Below are 24,358 nucleotides of genomic sequence, written 5' to 3'. Positions count from 1 at the left end.
TATGGCTCCTCCACCATGCTTAACTGTTGGTAAAGTACTCTTTTCCTTATAAGCTTCATTGCGTCATCTGTAAACAAATCACTGCTTTGCATTGCCAAAAAACTCTATTTTTGTTTCATCTGTCCACAGAACATTTTCCCAGAAGGATTGTGGCTTGTCAAGGTACTCCAAAGATCAGTTGTTCCTTTTAATGGGTTTTGTTCAGCAATGGTTTCTTCCTTGGCCTTCGCCCATTATGCTCTGCTAGGTTTAGTGTGCGGCATATGGTACTTGTAGAAACCATGACTCCAGACTGTTCCAGATTGGCCTTCAGGTCTTTGGATGTTTGACGTGGTGTTTTTTCCACCATTCACACCAACCTTCAAAGACATCTCTTGTTAATTTTCCTCTTTACCCCACGTACAGGGAGGTTCTTGAGGGTTCCATGCTTGGCAAACTTCTTAATAACATTGCGCACTGTTGAAACTGGGATACCAAGGTCTTTAGACATGCCCTTACACCCTTTGGAAATATTGTGTTTGATTGTGTTCTGATGTCCTCAGACAGCTCCTTTGTCTTTACCATTGAGACAAAGGAACAGGGCCTACCATGTCGCTTTTTAAAACACTAAAGACATCATTCATTGAAAAATTCATGTCACATGGGCACCAGCAATTAATCACAGGTGAATCTCTTTTGTGATTTACCACTGGCGAGTCAAAATGTGTTTCCATACTAAATTAATGTGAAGGGTGCCAATACAAGTGACACAGCAAGATTTAGGTTTTTCTATTTTTCCCCTGATTGTTTTTTTTTTTTAATTACTGTTTATCATTAGCTCTTTTGTATTTAACACGTGTGCTTAGTAAACTACATACACTGTCAGGTGGGCGACATTACACTGATTAAAATGATACCTTGGTTCTTGAATAATCTTTATTTTCAGTTTGGAGATAATGATATGCTCGTGCTCCGGGGCAGACTCTATCTGATGCTCTGCTTACATATTCATTTGTATGCTCTTATGACAGCTCACTGTGCCTTCAATGACCTGCCTCCTATTTTACAAAGCCCCGCACTACTAGATGCATTATGTAAAATAGGAAGCAATGTCACTGAACGATCAGTGAGCTATCATAAGAGCATATAGATGAAAATATAAGCAGAGCACCAGGTAGAGCACAGGCCGCCCTGGAGCACGAGCATATCATTATCTCCAAACTGAAAGTAAAGATTACACAAGAACCACAGGATGGAATTCATCAACCAAGGTATCATATTAATCAGTGTAATGTCGCCCACCTGACAGTGTATGTAGTTTACTGAGCACAATCCTGCTGACAGGTGTGCTTTAAACTTCATGGGTGCCAATAACGATGAGCAGGACTGTAGATTGTACACTGAAACCATCTGCGTGCTATCAGTCGCTTTTCCACTCCCAAGGACTTGAATGGACGAGGCTTTTCTGCAAATCTAGACCAGAAATCTACATGTACAGAATTTTAGTTATTTTACTGACATATAGCGCCATTAATTCTGCAGCGCTTTACATACGTCACCATCACTGTCCCCATTGGAGCTCACAATCTAAATTCCCTATCATCAGATTTTTGGAGTGTGGGAGGAAACCGGAAAACCCAGAGGAAACCCTTGCAGATGTTGTCCTCGGTGGGATTTTAACCCAGGCCCCAGTGCTGCAAATAAACAGTGCTGACCACTGAGTCAGCATGCTAATTTTACTTAGATTTGGCACATGGGTCAGTTAAAGAAGACCTCCCATTAAGTTATATATTCATTAAATGTGTGTATATGTGCATGTATTGTAGTGCGAGTGTAACCATGGATACCTAAGCTACTGCAATGCCCTGCACATGGGGAAAGCAACAGAGTAAATAAGAAGAACTATACTACATTTCTAATTGCAGATATTTTCTAATATTATTATTATACCTAATACATATTAGGATAGGATCATGGAGATGGGAATACACCTTTAAGTGTAATAACAGTTTGAGACCCAACTGTATACCATCTCCAGGACAGTTTAAGCCCCCTCTGGCAGTAATATCCCAAATGTTAAATAGACCATAAAACACAATCATGGCTCTCTTGTGCTGCCAATGCATGACATTCTTGCAGGCCCCCGACAGCCATGGTAACTTATCGGTGTGGGGGTGGGGAGGGCGATTGGAGCGATGCGTGCAGACACTGCCAATCAAGCAATTTAAATGCTGCTCTCAGTGATTGACAATAACAGAAATGGTTAAACAAATGGAGCTAGCTCCATTCATTGCTGTTATTGGCAGATGGTGGATAGGTACCACAGCCAGTGTCTGCTCGGTACAGAGCGGGATCAGGACTTGAGTCCACTCCATACCATCCGCATGCGACCTGTGACAAAAAAATGTATGTATATGACAATTATTATAAGGGTCTGCATTCATCAATAGAAATAGATGGGAATATTGTCAGATCCCTTGTATGTGTCACTGAATGTTGCAGAATTTAAACTTTTAAAACTATTAATCTCAGTTAGTTTTCAGGTAATTAGTGTCCCTGAAATCAGAAAATAAACAAAAATTATTCAAATCTCAGACTGATCCACTACCTGACAAGAATGCATTTTTTCCTTCTCAATTATTATTTTTTTACATCATTTTTGTAACTGGATTATGTACACAGCAAAACCTACAATTTCACAGAAATCATTATAAATTATATATACATTAAATAGAAATGTATCCGAGTTATTGCATGTGTTTTACAAAAAGAACATGTGCTTAAAAGATTTAAAATGTGGTTAACCTCAAAGAATATAACTTTCTAACATTTAACTATTTGCTCCCAGAGAGTGCTGTACAGTACTACAGTGACCTGCCAAAAAAAAGAAATTAGTCACTTTCTAACTGTGGCGCCAAAGGGGTTGATATTGTGGTAACGAATGTCATTACTTCATCATCTAATCAAACAGGAAGCCAAAAGCTTTTTTCAGTGTAGTTGTCAAAACTTACAGACAGATGTCCACCAGCTGATCCAATTCAGAGCAGCTGCATTCATACATGTCTCTGCAGCTCACATGGCTCTGGTTCATGAGGTCTCCCAGCAGCTGAACAGCATTGGCAGGTGCTTCATCACAAACTTTCTTAAAAGCCAGAACTCTTGCGGCCTCACTGTACACGTGCTTAGCTCTTTGGTATAGTCTGAAGGTGGACACTAAGGAAAGAAAGATACTTAAAGATGAGTACTACCCTCTATTTCTAAACATGTCTGTAAATATTTATTTAACAACCATATTTATATAATAATGTTATATTACTATAACAGACCTGCTAACATATTTTTATTGCTTGAAATATTTCCTAATGAAGAGCATACAGTAGAAGTCAGGCAGAAAATACTCATTCTTAAACCCATTTTAGTTGCAACCCGCAAACAGAAACCGGCTCCACAATTTCATTCCTCTTCTAATCTCAATCTCAAACCAAAACTTGCATGAGTTACACATAGAAAGTAACTATACTAAAAACAGCTATTCATGACCTATCTGTTGGATTTAAAATCATGTACACATGGACTTTGTATATGTATGTACAGTACAGACCAAAAGTTTGGACACACCTTCTCATTTAAAGATTTTTCTGTATTTTCATGACTATGAAAATTGTACATTCACACTGAAGGCATCAAAACTATGAATTAACACATGTGGAATTATATACTTAACAAAAAAGTGTGAAACAACTGAAAATATTTCTTATATTCTAGGTTCTTCAAAGTAGCCACCTTTTGCTTTGATGACTGCTTTGCACACTCTTGGCATTCTCTTGATGAGCTTCAAGAGGTAGTCACCCGAAATGGTTTTCACTTCACAGGTGTGCCCTGTCAGGTTTAATAAGTGGGATTTCTTGCCTTATAAATGGGGTTGGGACTATCAGTTGTGTTGTACAGAAGTCTGGTGGATACACAGCTGACACATCTGTTCAACAACTGTTAAGAGGAGTCTTTGTGCAGCAGGCCTTCATGGTAAAATAGCTGCTAGGAAACCACAGCTAAGGACAGGCAACAAGCAGAAGAAACGTGTTTGGGCTAAAGAACACAAGGAATGGACATTAGACGAGTGGAAATCTGTGATTGGTCTGATGAGTCCAAATTTGAGATCTTTGGTTCCAACCACCGTGTCTTTGTGCGACGCAGAAAAGGTGAACGGATGAACTTTACATGCCTGGTTCCCACCGTGAAGCATGGAGGAGGAGGTGTGATGGTGTGGGGGTGCTTTGCTGGTGACACTGTTGGAGATTTATTCAAAATTGAAGGCATACTGAACCAGCATGGCTACCACAGCATCTTGCAGCCGCATGCTATTCCATCCGGTTTGTGTTTAGTTGGACCATCATTTATTTTTCAACAGGACAATGACCCCAAACACACCTCCAGGCTGTGTAAGGGCTATTTAACCAAGAAGGAGAGTGATGGGGTGCTACGCCAGATGACCTGGCCTCCACAGTCACCAGACCTGAACCCAATCGAGATGGTTTGGGGTGAGCTGGACCGCAGAGTGAAGGCAAAAGGGCCAACAAGTGCTAAGAATCTCTGGGAACTCCTTCAAGATTGTTGGAAGACCATTTCTGGTGACTACCACTTGAAGCTCATCAAGAGAATGCCAAGAGTGTGCAAAGCAGTCATCCATACACAGAGCCCCTAAGTGCTAGAATAGCAGAATCCCCCTCAAATGACCCCATTTTGGAAATGATACCCCTTTGGGAATTTATCTACAGGTGTAGTGATGCGTCTGACTCCATGGGTATTTTCCAGAAACAGACAGCAGCGGATGTTGCAGCGTGAAATTTGCAAACTGCTGCTGTAGTGACCAATACATTGTGCCCAGCTCAGGCTTCTGGAGAAACGCACCTGTAAATTAGGCAGGCTCTCATTGCTACAGAAATGCCAAACATGTGGACGCTAACTGCGGTTTAGGCACACACTGGAGCTGAGAAGGGAGGGGGCCATTTGGATTTGGGAGTGCAGAATTTGCTCAATTTCTTTAGGGGGGCGATGAGCCATAGTGCTTTTCAAGAGCCTTTGTGCTACTAGTAATGTGGAAGCTCCTATATTTCCGATAACAGATGACAGAACTGAGTGGGGAATTGCTTTTTTTGTGGATTGAGTTGAAGCTTTTGTTGGGAACATTTTACATAACATTTTAGATCACATTTATCCTGCGCTTTATGTTGAGCACTTCGGGGTTTCTATCTAAATCTCCAAGTGACGTGATTCAGATGAACCCCGAGGGATTCATTCACTATAATGAGGCAGAAAAACCTACAAGAAGCAAAATGAAAATAAACTCTGCTGTAAACAAATAAAAGCAAATGCATTCCAACAAAATAGGGTTCTTAGTAACACTGTTTTTGATCAGTATGAAAGCTATCCCATCAGCGACAAGGTGAACCCGTTCGGGAAATTCTGAAATACGTGATTCAGGCAGAACCCGCGTTTTTTTTACTGTAATGAGGAAGCAGAGTTACTCTGGACTCCATCTGGCCTCTGTTCAGCGTTGTCCTTTTCAGAAGTGCACAAAACTGTGGGCAACGGCACTTTTATGCATGCCTAATAAAAGACGGACACCGATAGATCATAGGCCAGACGGCGTCCACAGTGACTCCATCTGCCTCATTATAGGGAATCTTCCACGGGGGGTTCTGTCTGAATCACGTATTTCAGAGATTTACATGGAAATCCCGGTGCATGCGCACAGCTCAGAATAAATGTGAGCCGAGCATTACTGTGATCTTTGGGAGGCAGAATGAACAAATCAACAGCAGGTGAAGAATTGGTTTTATCTATTTTTTTACGCTGTTCCTCGTGTGGTTTAAGCGATAAGACATCTTTATTCTTCGGGTCGGTGCCATTACAGCTATACCAGATTTATAGCGGGTTTTTATGCTTGGCAGCTGTCACCCACTAAAAAACGCTTTTTATTGCAAAAATAAAGAGCTATAATTTTTCCATACTTCGGCCGACAAAGTCATGTGAGGGTTTGTTTTTTGCGGGACAAGTTGACATTTTCATTGGTACCGTGTTCAGGCATGTGACATTTTTTGATCGCTTTCTATTCTGATTTTTGGGAGGCAGAATGAACAAAAACCAGCAATTCAGGAATTGTTTTTTTAAATTTTTTTATGTCGTTCCACGTGTGGTAAAATTGATAAGGCAACTTTATTCTTCGGGTAAGTTTGATTACAGCTGTACCACATTTATAGAGTTTTTTTTATGTTTTGGTGCTTTTACACAATAAAAACTATTTTATAGAAAAAATAATGTTTTTTGCATCGCTTTATTCTGAGAGCTATACTTTTTTATTTTTCCGTTGATGGAGGATTATGGCGGCTTGTTTTTTGCGGTACAAGATGACGTTTTCAGAGGTACCATTTTTATTTACATTCGTCTTTTTGATCGGGTTTTATTCCACTTTTTGTTCGGTGGTATCATGATAAAAAAAAAAAAGAGGCAAAACATTATCTTTTTTTTTTTTTTTTTTTTTTTACAGTGTTCACTGAAAGGGTTAACTAGTGGGACAGTTTTATAGGTCAGGTCATTCGGGAGATGGCGATACCAAATATGTGTACTTTTTTGGTTATTTTTTTTTTCATAAAAATATTTATGGGTACAATACATTTTTGTTATTATTTTGTGAGCTTTTAAAAAAATATTTTTTCACTTTTTTTTACTTTTACACTTTGTCCCATTATAGGACTTTCACTACTTGCAGGCTGATCACTTGTATAGGGATTAGTGTTGAGCCACCCCCGTAGTGTTTGAGTTCGGTTCGGTTCGTCGAACACCCGTGTGTTCGCCGAACTGTTCGTTGAACTGTTCGTCGAACACCTTCGAACACCGTTAAAACCAATGGCAGGCAAAAACACATAGAAACACATAGAAAACACCTTCAAAGGTGTCCAAAAGCTGACAAACTGCTCAGAAGACACAACTAACACATGGAAAAGTGACAAGTACATATAGTCATGCGAAAAGAAAAGAGGTGGAGGAGTAAAAGGAGGGGGAGACACAAATATAGGCATGTCATGCCCTTCTAAAATCCAAAAAGTGAGAAGCCGACACGTTCAGTCCGCTCCTGCCCGTGCCACCTCCGTGTCGCCGGGTTTGTGCCAGAGCCGCGGTGAACCCTGACGGCCAGCCCCCCTCTCCCAATACTGGTGCCTGTCCGCTGGTGGGTCGAGCGAGCCCCCCTGTGGTGGAGGCAGCTCTAAGCTTTTTAATTTAAATTGTCTCTCTAATTTGAATGAATACACTTTAAATCCATTTACAAGGATCTATTGGAGGGCAAGTCTCATGCCAGCAGCCGCGTAATTCCAGCTCCAGTAGCGTCCACTAAAGCTGCTGCAGTTAAAAAGCTTTTATAAGGATCGAGCTCGGCTGTCCACCGCAAGGCATCCTACTGCCAGTCCCAGCCCCTATGCCTTGGGGTGCCTCCTGATGCTCTTCACTGAGTATCCCGTGGTCCCGAAGCATTTCCTTTGAAAAAATTAAGTGTCCAAACTACAGGTGGTGTAGCTTGCTTAACAGCCGGGATAATCCGCTGACTAGCAGACACTGCTACTAGGCACAAAGTATTTCCTGGGCTAGATGCAGTTAAAAATTTGTAATTAGATACTCTCGTTGGATGCTGAGAAAGCATTCCATAGAGTCTCCTGGCACGCCATATATGATTCTCTTAAAAAGCTTGGGGTAGGGGTCTAGGGGACCCTTTTATAGCCAAAATCACGGCCCTGTATCACAATACGTCACCTAGGCTGAAGATAAATGGAACTGTAGCACCCTGAGGGCTCGGTTGCTACAGATGTATTGCACCTCACCCAGAGGTGTGATATCTCACTCTCAGGTAAGGATGGAGTGTGGATCAGGACTCGACACCTGCATGCATTACACCACATTGCCATGGGGCAGGGCGACCAATATGCCTCTGAGATGGGCACGACAGTCCCTGTCCCTGGCTGGAGTGCGGGGAGGGAACACTGAGGAAGGGGAACCCTGTAGTGCAGGAGCAGGGAGGAAGCAGTTCCTGGGTGCATTGAGAAGGGAGTATAAAAGGTGGGCACCATCTTAGTTCAGTGCAGAGAAGTCTGAGCAGAAGTGGCAGGGAGCAGGGGCTCTGCATGAGCTCTGCTCCGGAGGCGGGCCTAGTAACAGAGGCCCAGGCCTGGAAGAGGGAGAAGGAAGGAAGAGGAGTGGAGAAGGCTCCAGGAACGAGGAATGAAGGGATCCCAGGGGTGCGGACGGGCGAGTCGCCACCGCACGCCCGAATCCACCTGCGTGGAGGGGTCAGGCCAAAGGGGGAGACCGGTCCCCGAAACTAGTGGAGGCAGGAAACGACCCTCAGCTAGAAACCGGAGGCTCTGACATTTTATGTGGCGCAGCCCCTCGCTACACCCGCTAGGAAGGCACCACATAGGGTCAGGGAAACTGGCGCCAAGTTTACCAAGAGGAGGCCCGAGGCAGCCGGACAGAAGGGTTGGTAAGAAAGGCCAGACAAAGGACACACAAAGGAGGTCCTGTGAAGCGCTCCAAAGTTATCTGGGAGTTGTCTGAGCCCCTCACCTTGTGAGCACAGTACGACGTGGGCAGCCGTTACCTGCAGACGTGGTCTGGATAATAAGAACTGTGAGTAAAGGCCCTGGACTGCATCACTGACTCCGTGTCGTTACTGCTGCTGCCCTGCACCATCACCCCCATCCTCCACATACACTGCCCTGAGGCTATACTCCTCCCGTGGGGAGTTATGCTACGCTCTGCTGCACCCACAACACCAGCCTCAGCGGTCTGCCCTGCAGCGGCGGTTCACTCTGACCGCAATCCACGGGTGGCGTAGTCGGACATTTAAACATCAAAACCACATAAATAGTTCCGCCACTGGTTTGACCACCCTGAGCCACGGAACCGGGTCGCCGCCACGAAGACTACAACCACCAGCATCCACCAAAAAGGGTCCGGCTCCGGGTATCCCAAGGCCCAGGGGGTGCATCAGAACATTTTCATCACCTTTCACAATCACCAATGGGACAAGGCAGGGATGTCCTCTGTCCCCTCTCTTATACATCCTAGTGACGGAGCACCTGCTCTCATCAATTCGCCATAACCCCAATATTAGGTGGATTGAGGTGGGAGGCACCGAGTACAAGTGCTCTCTATTTGCTGATGATGTCCTAGTATATATAACTCAATCACATATATCCATCCATGCTGTTATTGCTGAAATAGATCACTTTGTTACATGGTCAAATTTTAAAATCAATGCAGCGAAGTCTGAGGCCCTCGATGTCTCCCTCCCCAAATCCATATAGGATTCCATCCAGTCCAACTTTTCCTTTGCCTGGCCCTCACAGGGTATCAAATACTTAGGAATTCCTATTCATAGAGACCTCTCCCATCTATGTTATCTTAATTTTGGGCCCTTTATTGAACAACTCCATACAGACCACGGTTGGCAAGTTAGAACTGTAAGATTCACTACGTGAACCACTGGTGTTTTGTGGAAAAGCACATGTACACTGTGTTCCAAATTATTATGCAAAAAGTGTTTAGGAGTGATAAGGGAAGAATTTGTTTGTTTGTCAGTTAAACTCATTGATGGTGATGTGTGTCAGGGCTCTTTATATCACTGTAAGCAATTGCAGACACCTGTGCTAATTAGTTTGGCAGGTGTGTCCAATGAAAGGCAAGACTACTTAAGAAGGCTGTCTCACATTATTAAGCAGCCTACATTTTCTGCCAAAATGGGAAAGAAAAAGGATGTGTCGGCTGCTGAGAAGCAACAAATTGTGGAGTGTTTAGGTCAAGGCATGACTACAATCAACATTGTGCGATGATCAGGATGAAGTGTCTTGGCAATCAAGAAGTATGTAGCTGATTCACAGTACACACGTGTGCGTGCTGATAAGGGCAAATTGAGGACTCTTTCCTACAGGCAATTACGTCAGGTTAAAAGAGCAGCGGCAAAAAAGCCTTGTCATAGCAGCAGACAAGTTTTTGAAGCTGCTGGTGCCTCCAACGTCCCCCGAACAACAAGATGCAGGGTCCTTCAGAGGTTTGCAGCTGTGCATACGCCATCCTGTCGACCTCCTCTATCCACTTCACACAAGCAGAAACGGCTCCAGTGGGCTAAACATTACATGAAGACTGATTTCAAAACTGTTTTGTTCACGGATGAGTGCCGTGCAGCGCTCGATGGTCCAGATGGATGGAGTGGAGGATGGCTGGTTGATGGACACCCCACGCAAACACGGCTACAGCGCCAACAAGGAGGAGGTGGACTAATATTTTGGGCTGGAATCATGGGGAGAGAGATTGTCAGCCCCTTTAGGATCCCTGAAGGCGCTAAAGATGAACTCCATAATGTATGTGGATTTTCTCAAACAGCACTTCCTGCCATGGTTCAAGAAGAAGAACCGTGTATTTCACAGCAAGATCATTTTTTTGCATGATAATGCACCATTTCATGCTGCACATAAAACATCTGCATCTCTGGCTGATATGGGCATAAAAGGGACAAACTTATGGTGTGACCCCCATGCTCCCCTGACCTCTACCCCATTCAGAACCTCTGGAGCATCATCAAAAGGAGTGTCTATGATGGCGGGAGGCAGTTCACATCTAAGCAACACCTCTGGGAGGGTATTCTGTCCTCATGCAAAACAATTGAAGCAAAAACCATCCAAAACCTGACAAATTCAATGGACGAGAGAGTTCAGAAGCTCCTTTCGAACAAGGGGTCCTATGTGAAAATGTAACATCACCTAGAATAAAGTTTTGAGTTGAAAACTGTTTGATTTCAGTTTCTAATAACCTGCTAATGCTTATAATTTCAAAAATGACCATTTTTTTGGTCTTTATTAAAATGAAAAGGTTGATCGAAAAGTTTGGGGGATCTAAGAGTGTGGCAACCCAGTAGTCATGATTACTTCGAATTCTGACAATATGAGGGTCATGTTGCAGGTAGTGCAGCAAGAAGGCACTTATGTGTCTTGCGCATCTCGGAGCCCCAAAATTATTTTCCGGGCTAGATGCAGCTAAAAATTATTATTAATTTTAAATCTGGTGGAGCTTAGTATAGATGGCCTAATAGGATCAGTGCTGCACACTGCTACAAAGCCCAAATTATTTTCCAGCCAAGATACAGATAAACATGATTAGTAATTTTAAATCTGGTGGAGCTTATTATAGATGGCCTAATAGAATCAGTGCTGCACACTGCTACAAAGCCCAAATTATTTTCCAGCCAACATACAGATAAACATGATTAGTAATTTGAAAGCTTAAAACGGTTGGTAGGGTGATTTTAACCAATCATCAAGCTTTTACTCTCACCAGGATGACACAGGGGTAGAAAAGTCGTTTCGGATCCATGATTTGTTCATCTTTATGAACGTAAGTCTGTCTACATTATCAGTGGAGAGCCGCGTGCGCTTATCTGTCAGCACACCACCAGCAGCGCTGAACACACGTTCAGACAGAACGCTGGCTGCGGGGCATGACAAGATCTCCAAGGCGTAAGTGGCTAGCTCCGGCCATTTATCCAGATTGGAAGCCCAAAAAGAGCAAGGGTCCAGTGACACAGTCATGGCTTCAATGTTTACTTGGAGATACTCCTGTACCATCGTCTCTAGGCGTTGACTATGTGTCAGACTTCTTGTCTCCTGTGGCCTTGCAAAGGATGGGCTAAAAAAGTGGTGAAATGATTCCGCAAAATTGATGTTACCAGCAGATACTGTGGTTCTGTTACGGTTTGAGTGCTGAACACTTGACGGTCCCACGGTTGGCAAGTTGGAACTGTGAGATTCACTACGTGCACCACTGGTGTTTTGTGGAAAAGCACATGTAAGATTCTGCAACAGTCTCTGCTGATACTCCTGCATGCGTGCATCCCTTTCTATGGCAGGAATAATTTCGGCAAATTTACTTTTGTACCGGGGATCTAACAGTGTGGCAACCCAGTAGTCAGGATTATTTCTAATTTTCACAATTCGAGGGTCATGTTGCAGGTAGTGCAGCAATAAGGCACTCATGTGTGTTGCGCATCCAGGAGCACCAAGTCCCTGTTGTGTTGGTGGCGAGGTAACAATCATGCTTCCTTCCTCTGTCCTCTCCCCCCAACCTCGCACAACAGAAATGTGATCAAGGTCTCCCTCATCTGATGAGTCTTCCATCAGTTCGTCCTCCACTTATTCCTGGGCTCCTGCACCTTCCTCACTAGTTTGGCTGCTACCATGCGCCCTGGTAAAACCATCTCCCCCACCCTCACATGCCTGCCGCCTTGGTGCTGCCGACCGTCTGGACCTTGCAGATGTTAGCCCTTCTGCATACAACTCCTCCTCCTCTACTTCCTCCACCTCCTCTTGTGCCACCACCTGACTCCGAATTCTGTATAACATGTGCTCCAGCATGTAAATCACCGGAATAGTCATGCTGATAATGACATCGTCAGCACTAAACATCTTCGTCGCCATTTCAAAACTGTGCAGAAGGGTGCATAGGTCCCTGATCTGAGACCACTCCTCCAGCGTGATTTGCCCCACCTCTGGATCTCGTTGGCCCAGGCTATACGTCAGAACGTATTGCACCAGGGCTTGTCGGTGCTGCCACAGTCGCTGCAACATGTGCAGAGTTGAATTCCACCGGGTAGGCACATCGCATTTTAGCCGGTGAAGTGGCAGGCCCAACGACTTCTGTAGAGATGTAAGTCGCTGAGCTGCGGGATGCGAACGGCGGAAGTGAGCACACAGCGACCGTGCCCTCTGCAGAAGGCCATCTAGTCTGGGATAGTGGGCTAAAAATTGCTGGACAACCAGGTTCAACACGTGAGCCATACAAGGCACGTGTGTGACATTGCCCCGGCGAAGGGCCGCACCCAGGTTTGCAGCATTGTCGCACACGGCCTTCCCTGGTTTCAGGTCCAGTGGAGACAACCATTCATGAAATTGGTTCTCCAGAGCTGACCACAACTCCTCAGCTGTGTGACTCACATTTCCCAGACATTTCAAAGTAAAAACCGCCTGATGACGTTGAGCCCTACTGCCAGCATAGTAAGGAGGTGTGCAGGATCCCTTCTGCGCAGTTAGAAAGCTTGTGGCATGACCAGACAGGCTTTGGGTGCAGGTGGAAGACCGAGAGGAGGTTGAGGAGGCAGAAGCAGTGGAGGAACTTTGACATAAAGAGGATTGACGCACAACTCGTGGGGACGGCAAGACTTGGACAGCAGCCCCTTGTCCTGCTGTCACCATAGTTACCCAGTGCCCAGTCAGCGACATGTAACGCCCCTGTCCATGCCTACTCGTCCAAGTGTCTGTGGTGAAATGCACCCTGTCACACACAGAGTTTCTCAAAGAAGCGGTGATGTTGTGTGCGACATGCTGGTGGAGCGCAGGCACACCTTTCTTTGAGAAGTAGTGCCGACTGGGCATCTGGTACTGGGGCATGGCGACGGACATAAGGTCTCGAAAATCCTCTGTGTCCACCAGGCGGAAAGGCAGCATTTCTGTAGCCAAGAGCTTGCAGATGGTGAAATTCAACCTCTTAGCTTTCTCATGGCTAGGAGGAAATGGTCTTTTGCTTGTCCACATCTGAGGGACCGAGGGCTGGCTATTGTGCTTAGACGGGGTTGATAAGGATGTCCCCGGCAAACTGCCGGTCTGTGAGGAAGATGCAGGCGGACATGTTAGGTTGCCTTGATCCAAAGGTGGTGCTATCGATGTCGGACAGCGCTCAACACCAGCTGGTGTTACCACCTCCAAAGAAAATGATGACCTGCCAATCACGCTGGCTGTTGCGGGTAAAGTGGTGGCAGGTCTGCGCCCCAAAACAGGTGTGACTGCTGTCCCCCCAGTCACAGAGGATGAAGAGGCCGCGGATGCACAAGATATGGCAGACGGTGGTTGGCCCGGCCGGCTAGGCCGCATTGTAGCACACTGAGCTTCCCACTGCAACTTATGCTTCATGTCCATGTGCCGGTTCATGCATGAAGTACTCAAACTATGTATTTTTTGGCCTCTACTTAGCTTTTGGTGACAAATGTTACAGATAACACGAGTTGGGTCATCTTTATCGATCTGAAAAAATGCCCAGGCTATGCAAGGCTTAGCACCCATGTGACCTGAAGAGCCACCACGACTTGTGGTGAGAGGCAGAGTTGTGTTTGAGGATGCAGTTGTTGACGTGCTTCCAGTACTACGTCTCTGTCCAGGAAGGCGCAACCTGACCTCGTCGTCACTAGCATCTTCCTCCACCTCCTCTGCTGACCTCATCTCTTGGCTGACTGTGGGTTGACAGTAAGTGGGATCTCCAACCTCATCATCATCACCCTGTGCGTTATCACACCCGTCGTCCTCAGAGCCAACCTGTTCCTGCCCTGACAAAAAACTAAAGTTGTCGCTCCAATCAGGTATTTGAGTCTCATCATCGTCTTCCTCATTGTCTCCACCAACAGGAGTTACAGTTTTGGAATGAGGGTCTACATTATGGTCAGAACCTTCTGCGTCTGGTCCTGGATCCGACTCATAAAGATTCTGGGCATCAGTGCAGATCATTTCCTCGTCTGGATTCACAGAAGCGCTGGAGTCGACCTCTGATTCCCAGGCTATAGTATGAGTAAACAGCTCTGCAGACTCAACCATCTGTTCTACCTCATACTCAGACGGGCAGCTGGAGATTTGGGAGCTGTGAGGAAGCAAGTGCGATTGGGGTGACACCTTTGAGGACTGGAGTATTTGTGATGTTGAAGTTGATGTGGAGGAGAGCCCACTTAAAGGAGCACTTGATATCCGTTGAAGCACCTGCTGTTTTTGTGCCTCATCTGGAATTTGTAGCGATTGGCGTGGCCGTAAGAAAGGGATCTTATCACATTGGCCGCTAAAAGAAGTAGACATTTTAGTTTGACTGGAAGATGGTCTTTCTTCTGCAGATGTTACTGTTGCTTTAACACCTACCCCACGGACACAACCTTTTTTCCCCTTCCCAACACGCCTATTCCCCTTTCCACCAGCAGCAGACCTTTTTCCACTCATTTTGGTGGTTAACTAATTCACAACTCTGGAGTTGTTTGCACAAAAAAACAATGGATGGGAACCGAGCAGAGCTGAGTGGCCAAACTGTGGTATTAGGCCAAAACTATTGGCTGGGTTAGATGGAGAAAAAAATTATATTCGATTTGCAACCTGATGGAGGTCAGTATAGATGGACTAATAGAACAAGTCCCACACACAGCTAGAAGCCCAAATATTTTTTCAGAGGTAGATGCAGAAAAAAAATATATTCAGTTTGCAACCTGATGGAGGTCAGTATAGATGGACTAATAGAGAAAGTCCCACACACTGCTAGGAGGCCAAATATTTTTTCAGAGCTAGATGCAGATAAAAATTATTTTTAATTTGCAACCTGATGGACGTCAGTATAGATGGACTAATAGAGAAAGTCCCACACACTGCTAGAAGGCCAAATATTTTTTCAGAGCTAGCCGCTGATAAAAATTATTTTTAATTTGCAACCTGATGGAGGTCAGTATAGATGGACTAATAGAGAAAGTCCCACACACTGCTAGAAGGCCAAATATTTTTTCAGAGCTAGATGAAGAAAAAAATTATATTCAGTTTGCAACCTGATGGAGGTCAGTATAGATGGAGTAATAGAACAAGTCCCACACACAGCTAGAAGCCCAAATATTTTTTCAGAGGTAGATGCAGATAAAAATTATTTTTAATTTGCAACCTGAAGGAGGTCAGTATAGATGGACTAATAGAGAAAGTCCCACACACTGCTAGAAGGCCAAATATTTTTTCAGAGCTAGATGCAGATAAAAATTATTTTTAATTTGCAACCTGATGGAGGTCAGTATAGATGGACTAATAGAGAAAGTCCCACACACTGCTAGAAGGCCAAATATTTTTTCAGAGCTAGATGCAGATAAAAATTATTTTTAATTTTCAACCTGATGGAGGTCAGTATAGATGGACTAATAGAGAAAGTCCCACACACTGCTAGAAGGCCAAATATTTTTTCAGAGCTAGATGCAGAAAAAAATTATATTCAGTTTGCAACCTGATGGAGGTCAGTATAGATGGACTAATAGAACAAGTCCCACACACAGCTAGAAGCCCAAATATTTTTTCAGAGGTAGATGCAGAAAAAAAATATATTCAGTTTGCAACCTGATGGAGGTCAGTATAGATGGACTAATAGAGAAAGTCCCACACACTGCTAGGAGGCCAAATATTTTTTCAGAGCTAGATGCAGATAAAAATTATTTTTAATTTGCAACCTGATGGAGGTCAGTATAGATGGACTAATAGAGAAAGTCCCACACACTGCTAGAAGGCCAAATATTTTTTCAGAGCTAGCTGCTGATAAAAATTATTTTTAATTTGCAACCTGATGGAGGTCAGTATAGATGGACTAATAGAGAAAGTCCCACACACTGCTAGAAGGCCAAATATTTTTTCAGAGCTAGATGAAGAAAAAAATTATATTCAGTTTGCAACCTGATGGAGGTCAGTATAGATGGAGTAATAGAACAAGTCCCACACACAGCTAGAAGCCCAAATATTTTTTCAGAGGTAGATGCAGATAAAAATTATTTTTAATTTGCAACCTGAAGGAGGTCAGTATAGATGGACTAATAGAGAAAGTCCCACACACTGCTAGAAGGCCAAATATTTTTTCAGAGCTAGATGCAGAAAAAAATTATATTCAGTTTGCAACCTGATGGAGGTCAGTATAGATGGACTAATGGAACAAGTCCCACACACAGCTAGAAGCCCAAATATTTTTTCAGAGGTAGATGCAGATAAAAATTATTTTTAATTTGCAACCTGATGGAGGTCAGTATAGATGGACTAATAGAGAAAGTCCCACACACTGCTAGAAGGCCAAATATTTTTTCAGAGCTAGATGCAGATAAAATTATTTTTAATTTGCAACCTGATGGAGGTCAGTATAGATGGACTAATAGAGAAAGTCCCACACACTGCTAGAAGGCCAACTATTTTTTCAGAGCTAGATGCAGAAAAAAATTATATTCAGTTTGCAACCTGATGGAGGTCTGTATAGATGGATTAATAGAACAAGTCCCACACACAGCTAGAAGCCCAATATTTTTTCAGAGGTAGATGCAGAAAAAAAATATATTCAGTTTGCAACCTGATGGAGGTCTGTATAGATGGATTAATAGAGAAAGTCCCACACACTGCTAGAAGGCCAAATATTTTTTCAGAGCTAGATGCAGAAAAAAATTATATTCAGTTTGCAACCTGATGGAGGTCAGTATAGATGGACTAATAGAACAAGTCCCACACACAGCTAGAAGCCCAAATATTTTTTCAGAGGTAGATGCAGATAAAAATTATTTTTAATTTGCAACCTGATGGAGGTCAGTATAGATGGACTAATAGAGAAAGTCCCACACACTGCTAGAAGGCCAAATATTTTTTCAGAGCTAGATGCAGATAAAAATTATTTTTAATTTGCAACCTGATGGAGGTCAGTATAGATGGACTAATAGAGAAAGTCCCACACACTGCTAGAAGGCCAAATATTTTTTCAGAGCTAGATGCAGATAAAAATTATTTTTAATTTGCAACCTGATGGAGGTCAGTATAGATGGACTAATAGAGAAAGTCCCACACACTGCTAGAAGGTCAAATATTTTTTCAGAGCTAGATGCAGAAAAAAATTATATTCAGTTTGCAACCTGATGGAGGTCAGTATAGATGGACTAATAGAACAAGTCCCACACACAGCTAGAAGCCCAAATATTTTTTCAGAGGTAGATGCAGATAAAAATTATTTTTAATTTGCAACCTGATGGAGGTCAGTATAGATGGACTAATATAGAAAGTCCCACACACTGCTAGAAGGCCAAATATTTTTTCAGAGCTAGATGCAGATAAAAATTATTTTTAATTTGTAACCTGATGGAGGTCAGTATAGATGGACTAATAGAGAAAGTCCCACACACTGCTAGAAGGCCAAATATTTTTTCTGAGCTAGATGCAGATAAAAATTATTTTTAATTTGCAACCTGATGGAGGTCAGTATAGATGGACTAATAGAGAAAGTCCCACACACTGCTAGAAGGCCAAATATTTTTTCAGAGCTAGATGCAGAAAAAAATTATTTTTAATTTGCAACCTGATGGAGATCAGTATAGATGGACTAATAGAGAAAGTCCCACACACTACTAGAAGGCAAAATATTTTTTCAGAGCTAGATGCAGAAAAAAATTATATTCAGTTTGCAACCTGATGGAGGTCAGTATAGATGGACTAATAGAACAAGTCCCACACAAAGCTAGAAGCCCAAATAATTTTTCAGAGGTAGATGCAGATAAAAATTATTTTTAATTTGCAACCTGATGGAGGTCAGTATAGATGGACTAATAGAGAAAGTCCCACACACTGCTAGAAGGCCAAATATTTTTTCAGAGCTAGATGCAGATAAAAATTATATTCAGTTTGCAACCTGATGGAGGTCTGTATAGATGGACTAATAGAACAAGTCCCACACACTGCTAGAAGCCCAAATATTTTTTCAGAGCTAGATGCAGAAAAAAATTATATTCAATTTGCAACCTGATGGATGTCAGTATAGATGGACTAATAGAATGATGCTATGCCCAAAAGATTTTACTTCACTAGGTGCAGTAAAAAAATTGGTATTCTATACACAGGTGGTATATCTTGCAACACAGATAGGCTACTCCACTGACTAACACACTCTGCAATAGGCCAAAAAGGATTAGCTTTGCTAGATTCAGCCAAATGCTGTGAAAAAAACTTGCACAGCACTGGCACAGACCTGCCTGGCAAAAACTGATAGGAACTGATGTAACCTAGTCCTGAAAAGGACTGCAATTACAATTAGTCTTTACTCCCACAATCTATCTATTTAAGAGCACAGACCTGCCTGATAAAAGTCGTAGGAAATGCTGTAACCTAGTCCTTAAAAGGACTGCAATCACAACTATTCCCTACTCCCAAGCTATCTGTAGATTTGTGCGAAAATTGGCTTGAAATTAACAAGGTATAGCGCACACAGCAACAGCGGTGCCATCTAACACGCAGCTGCAGCAGTGAGAAAATGGTGGCGACGGGGAAAATGGCTTGGTCTTATAGGGCAAGGACATGTGACATACACTGCCAATGACACATGCCCTTGCTTGTGTGAAAAACAGCAGTTCGCTCCGTGTGTGCGCTGCTGATAGGCTGACAGACTGCACCTCCCCACTGCAAATGCGGGAAAGAGAAAAAAAAATGGAGATCTTCATTATTCATGCAGAGATCCATCCGCTGCCCCTCCCCCCACCCCGCTGTACACTCAAACTGCGTATTAACATTAATTTTCATCATTACTGAGAAAAAATCCAGTTATGATTTTGGTGCACGAACAGTTATCGAACATAACCTCGAACAGCCGAATTTTTCTCAAATCGTTCGTGTTCGCCGAACGGCTCGAACACCGCCCAAAACAGCTCGAATTTGAGATTGGCGAACAGTTCGAGTAGAACAACACTCATCTCTAATAGGGATGCAGGAGCATTCCTATACTATGCAAACTGTCAGTTCTGCACTGACACAGAAAGTTGCCAGATCATGCACTGCGCATGATCTGGTAACTTTCCTAGCTCTGGTGACCCAGATGTCATCATGAGGACATCAGGTCACCATGCAACGATCGGACCTCTCCAATCCAAAGGCAGAGAGGCGTTCTTCCCTCTGCCTGCACGCTAAATGCTGCGATTGCAGCATTCAGCGGGTTAAAGTGCCGGGAGCGGTGCGGGCACTGCTCTTGGCACTGAGTCACTGGTATCAGCTGTCAGAATCAGCTGACACCCAGCAACAACTGTGCGCGTACGGCCTCTGTGAGTGCAAAATCGCCTAGATGTATACATATGTCCCATGTCGGTTAGTACCAGGCCACAGGGAAGTATGGCTTCATCTCGTTTCAGAAAGAGGTTAGGTTAAAGAGGACACATTTCCTTTGTACTTTAGGCAAAAAATATATATATAGTTTCATCTTTTACATTTTAAAAATTACAAAAAGGAAAATGGGCCGATGCAAAAGTTTGGGCACTCTGTATGGTTAGTACTTAGTAGCACCTCCTTTTGAAAGCATCACAACTTGTAAATGCGTTTTGTAGCCAGCCAAGAGTCTTCCCATTCTTATTTGGGGAATTTTCGTCCATTCTTCCTTGGAAAATTCTTCAAGTTCTGTGAATGATGTTCAGATCAGTGGACTGTGATGGCCATTGTAAAACCTTCAGCTTGTGCCTTTTGAGGTAGTCTATTGTGGATTTTGACGTGTGTTTAGGATGATTATCTATTTGTAGAAGCAATGTTCGTTTCAACGTCAGCTGTGTTACCGATGTTGTTTGCATCAAGAATTTGTTGAAATTTCATTGAATCCATTCTTCCCTCTACCAGTGAAATGTTTCCAGTGCCATTGGCTGCAAACACAACCCGAAAGCATGATTGATCCACCCCTATGCTTAATGGTTGGCAAGATGTTTTTCCTGAAATTCTGTGCTCTTTTTTCTCCACACATACCTATTCTTTTGCATACTTCTGACGCTGAATTTTATGGAGAGAACACAGGAGAGGTTTTCTTTTGATGACTGTTCCATGAAGGCCATATTTGTGCAGGTGTCTCTGAACAGTAGAACAATGTACCACAACTCCAGAGTCTGCTAAATCTTTCTGAAGGTCTTTTGCAGTCAAGCGGGGGTTCTGATTTGCCTCTCTAGCATTCATGCAAGCAGTTCTCACTGAAATTTTGCTTGGTCTTCCAGACCTTATCTTAGCTTCCACTGTTCCTGTGAACTGCCATTTCTTAATTATATTTCTAACTGAAGAAAGGGCGACTTGAAAACGTTTTTCTATCTTCTTATAGCCTTCTCCTGCTATGTGGGCCTCCACCATTTTCATTTTCAGAGTGCTAGGTGTCTGGCAGAGATCTGAAGGAAACAGCTCAGTTAAGTAGCCAGGCATTCAACTGGAATAATGAACACCTGAAGATAGCCAGTGCCTCCCAGTCTCAGGTTGGACAGCCGAGCTATCAATCACCACACTGACAGCTATTGCACGCCCCTGTACCAGATTGGATGGTCGACCTGTCAATCACAGTACTGACAGCTCCAGCACGCCCCTGTACAAGATTGGATGGCTGAGCTGTCAGTAATTGCATCCAAGACACAGTGAGGGGTGGAACCGTGACACTAGGTAGCTGTATAGAAGAACCCATGGCTGCTGTTTTTTGGCACAATGTTAGAGGAGGCTGGGTTTTCATACAGCTGGGAAATTGGCATTTCCTGGCCTTTCCAAACGATTTTCCTTCTTGTAATTTTTAAAATGAAAATATATATTCTTTTTTTCCTAAAATACAAAGGAAATGTGTCATCTTTCCCTTTAGGCCTTTTAGGGAAAGGAAAATATATATATATATATATACACACACACACACACATACAGTATATATACAGTACAGACCAAAAGTTTGGACACACCTTCTCATTTAAAGATTTTTCTGTATTTTCATGACTATGAAAATTGTACATTCACACTGAAGGCATCAAAACTATGAATTAATACATGTGGAATTATATACTTAACAAAAAAGTGTGAAACAACTGAAAATATGTCTTATATTCTATGTTCTTCAAAGTAGCCACCTTTTGCTTTGATGACTGCTTTGCACACTCTTGGCATTTTCTTGATGAGCTTCAAGAGGTAGTCACCGGAAATGGTTTTCACTTCACAGGTGTGCCCTGTCAGGTTTAATAAGTGGGATTTCTTGCCTTATAAATGGGGTTGGGACCATCAGTTGTGTTGTGCAGAAGTCTGGTGGATACACAGCTGATAGTCCTACTGAATAGACTGTTAGAATTTGTATTATGGAAAGACAAAAGCACCTAAGTAAAGAAAAACGAGTGGCCATCATTGCTTTAAGAAACGAAGGTAAGTCAGTCCGAAAAATTGGGCAAACTTTGAAAGTGTCCCCAAGTGCAGTTGCAAAAACCATCAAGCGCTACAAAGAAACTGGCTCACATGAGGACCGCCCCAGGAAAGGAAGACCAAGAGTCACCTCTGCTTCTGAGGATAAGTTTATCCGAGTCACCAGCCTCAGAAATCACAGGTTAACAGCAGCTCAGATTAGAAACCAGGTCAATGCCACACAGAGTTCTAGCAGCAGACACATCTCTTCAACAACTGTTAAGAGGAGACTTTGTGCAGCAGGCCTTCATAGTAAAATAGCTGCTAGGAAACCACTGCTAAGGACAGGCAACAAGCAGAAGAGGCTTGTTTGGGCTAAAGAACACAAGGGATGGACATTAGACCAGTGGAAATCAGTGCTTTGGTCTGATGAGTCCAAATTTGAGATCTTTGGTTCCAACCACCGTGTCTTTGTGCGACGCAGAAAAGGTGAACGGATGGACTCTACATGTCTGGTTCCCACCGTGAAGCATGGAGGAGAAGGTGTGATGGTGTGGGGGTGCTTTGCTGGTGACACTGTTGGGGATTTATTCAAAATTGAAGGCATACTGAACCAGCATGGCTACCACAGCATCTTGCAGCGGCATGCTATTCCATCCGGTTTGTGTTTAGTTGGACCATCATTTATTTTTCAACAGGACAATGACCCCAAACACACCTCCAGGCTGTGTAATGGCTATTTGACCAAGAAGGAGAGCGATGGGGTGCTACACCAGATGACCTGGCCTCCGCAGTCACCAGACCTGAACCCAATCGAGATGGTTTGGGGTGAGCGGGACCGCAGAGTGAAGGCAAAAGGGCCAACAAGTGCTAAGCATCTCTGGGAACTCCTTCAAGATTGTTGGAAGACCATTTCCGGTGACTATCTCTTGAAGCTCATCAAGAGAATGCCAAGAGTGTGCAAAGCAGTCATCAAAGCAAAAGGTGGCTACTTTGAAGAACCTAGAATATAAGACATATTTTCAGTTGTTTCAAACTTTTTTGTTAAGTATATGATTCCACATGTGTTAATTCATAGTTTTGATGCCTTCAGTGTGAATGTACAATTTTCATAGTCAAGAAAATACAGAAAAATCTTTAAATGAGAAGGTGTGTCCAAACTTTTAGTCTGTACTGTATATATATATATATATATATATATATATATATATACACACACACACAATTTATATATATATATTGTAATGTAACAAAATAGGTAAAAAGCCAAGGGGAATGAATACTTTTGCAAGCCACTATATATGTACGTGTGTGTGAAAATATCAGTTAAATTCCATTATTGTGAGTGCAATACTTCCACAAGCAACTAGCCAAAAACCTCCGCCTATAGAAAAATTTAGAATAGAAGCAGCACTCCAGGGGAAGTTAGTTAATGAAGTCCACCCAGATGCGTGTAATGTATGCGCATTTGAAGTCCTTGCAAGAGAAAAAAAGAGTAGCACTCACCGGTAAATGTAAAAAACAATCCTTTATTATTGATCCATGGTAAGAACAGACGGGCAGGAGAGCAAGTGGTGCACTGTTAGGACGATGGCCGTTTCGCTCTCCAGTGCTTCAATGGGTCCTTCAATTGCCTCACCAGTTCAAGACATCTCCTTCGCATGGAGCTGATCAGGTTGTTGATTGTGGTCTGTGGAATGTTGGTCCACTCCTCTTCAATGGCTGTGCGAAGTTGCTGGATATTGGCAGGAACTTGAACACGCTGTCATATATGACGATTCAGAGCATCCCAAACATGCTCAATGGGTGACATGTCCGGTGAGTATGCTGGCCAAGCAAGAACTTCACATAGACATTGAAGAGAAGTGGACCAAAATCAACCTGATCAACTCTATGCAAAGGAGATGTGTTGCACTGCGTGAGGCAAATGATGGTCACTGACTGGTTTTCTGACACGCCACCCCCCCTCCCCCGAATCTCCCAATACTGTGAAACTACCACCCGAAGGAAGACCTGTGCAATAATCATGCTGTCTAATCAGCATCTTGATATGCCACACCTGTGGATGGATGGATTGGCAAAGGAAAAGTGTTCACTAACACAGATTTAGGCTAATTTGTGAACAATATTTGAGAGAAAAAGGCCCTTTTTGTACTTACAAAATGTCTTACATCTTAGTTCAGCTCATGAAAAATGGGAGCAAAAACAAAAAAGTGTCGCGTTTACATTTTTGTTCAATATATATATTTGACAACATTTTCAATAAAGTACAAAACAAACAAAAAAAACAAAACAATAAATAATGCCCCGTCTCAAGCTGCACATAACACATTTGCATCTCTGGCTGCTATGGGCATAAAAGGGGACAAACTTATGGTGTGGCACCCATG

General features: G+C 43.2%; 1 protein-coding gene across 2 annotated transcripts in view; it reads right to left on the bottom strand.

Annotated features, from left to right (window-relative positions):
* Window positions 1-24,358, bottom strand: part of GALK2 (galactokinase 2) — a 430,984-nt gene that overhangs the window by 86,948 nt on the left and 319,678 nt on the right. For both annotated transcript variants that reach the window (XM_073653081.1, XM_073653082.1), the window contains one exon: window positions 2,991-3,192. In XM_073653081.1, the coding sequence (XP_073509182.1) occupies window positions 2,991-3,192 (202 nt within the window). The remainder of the gene's footprint in view (window positions 1-2,990; window positions 3,193-24,358) is intronic.

This window comes from Phyllobates terribilis, unplaced genomic scaffold (assembly GCF_046119375.1).
Source record: "Phyllobates terribilis strain yellow unplaced genomic scaffold, ASM4611937v1 Scaffold_11__3_contigs__length_659146591, whole genome shotgun sequence".
NCBI lineage: Eukaryota > Metazoa > Chordata > Amphibia > Anura > Dendrobatidae > Phyllobates > Phyllobates terribilis.
Note: the sequence above shows the minus strand (reverse complement) of the source record. Positions and strands in the feature narration are given on the sequence as shown.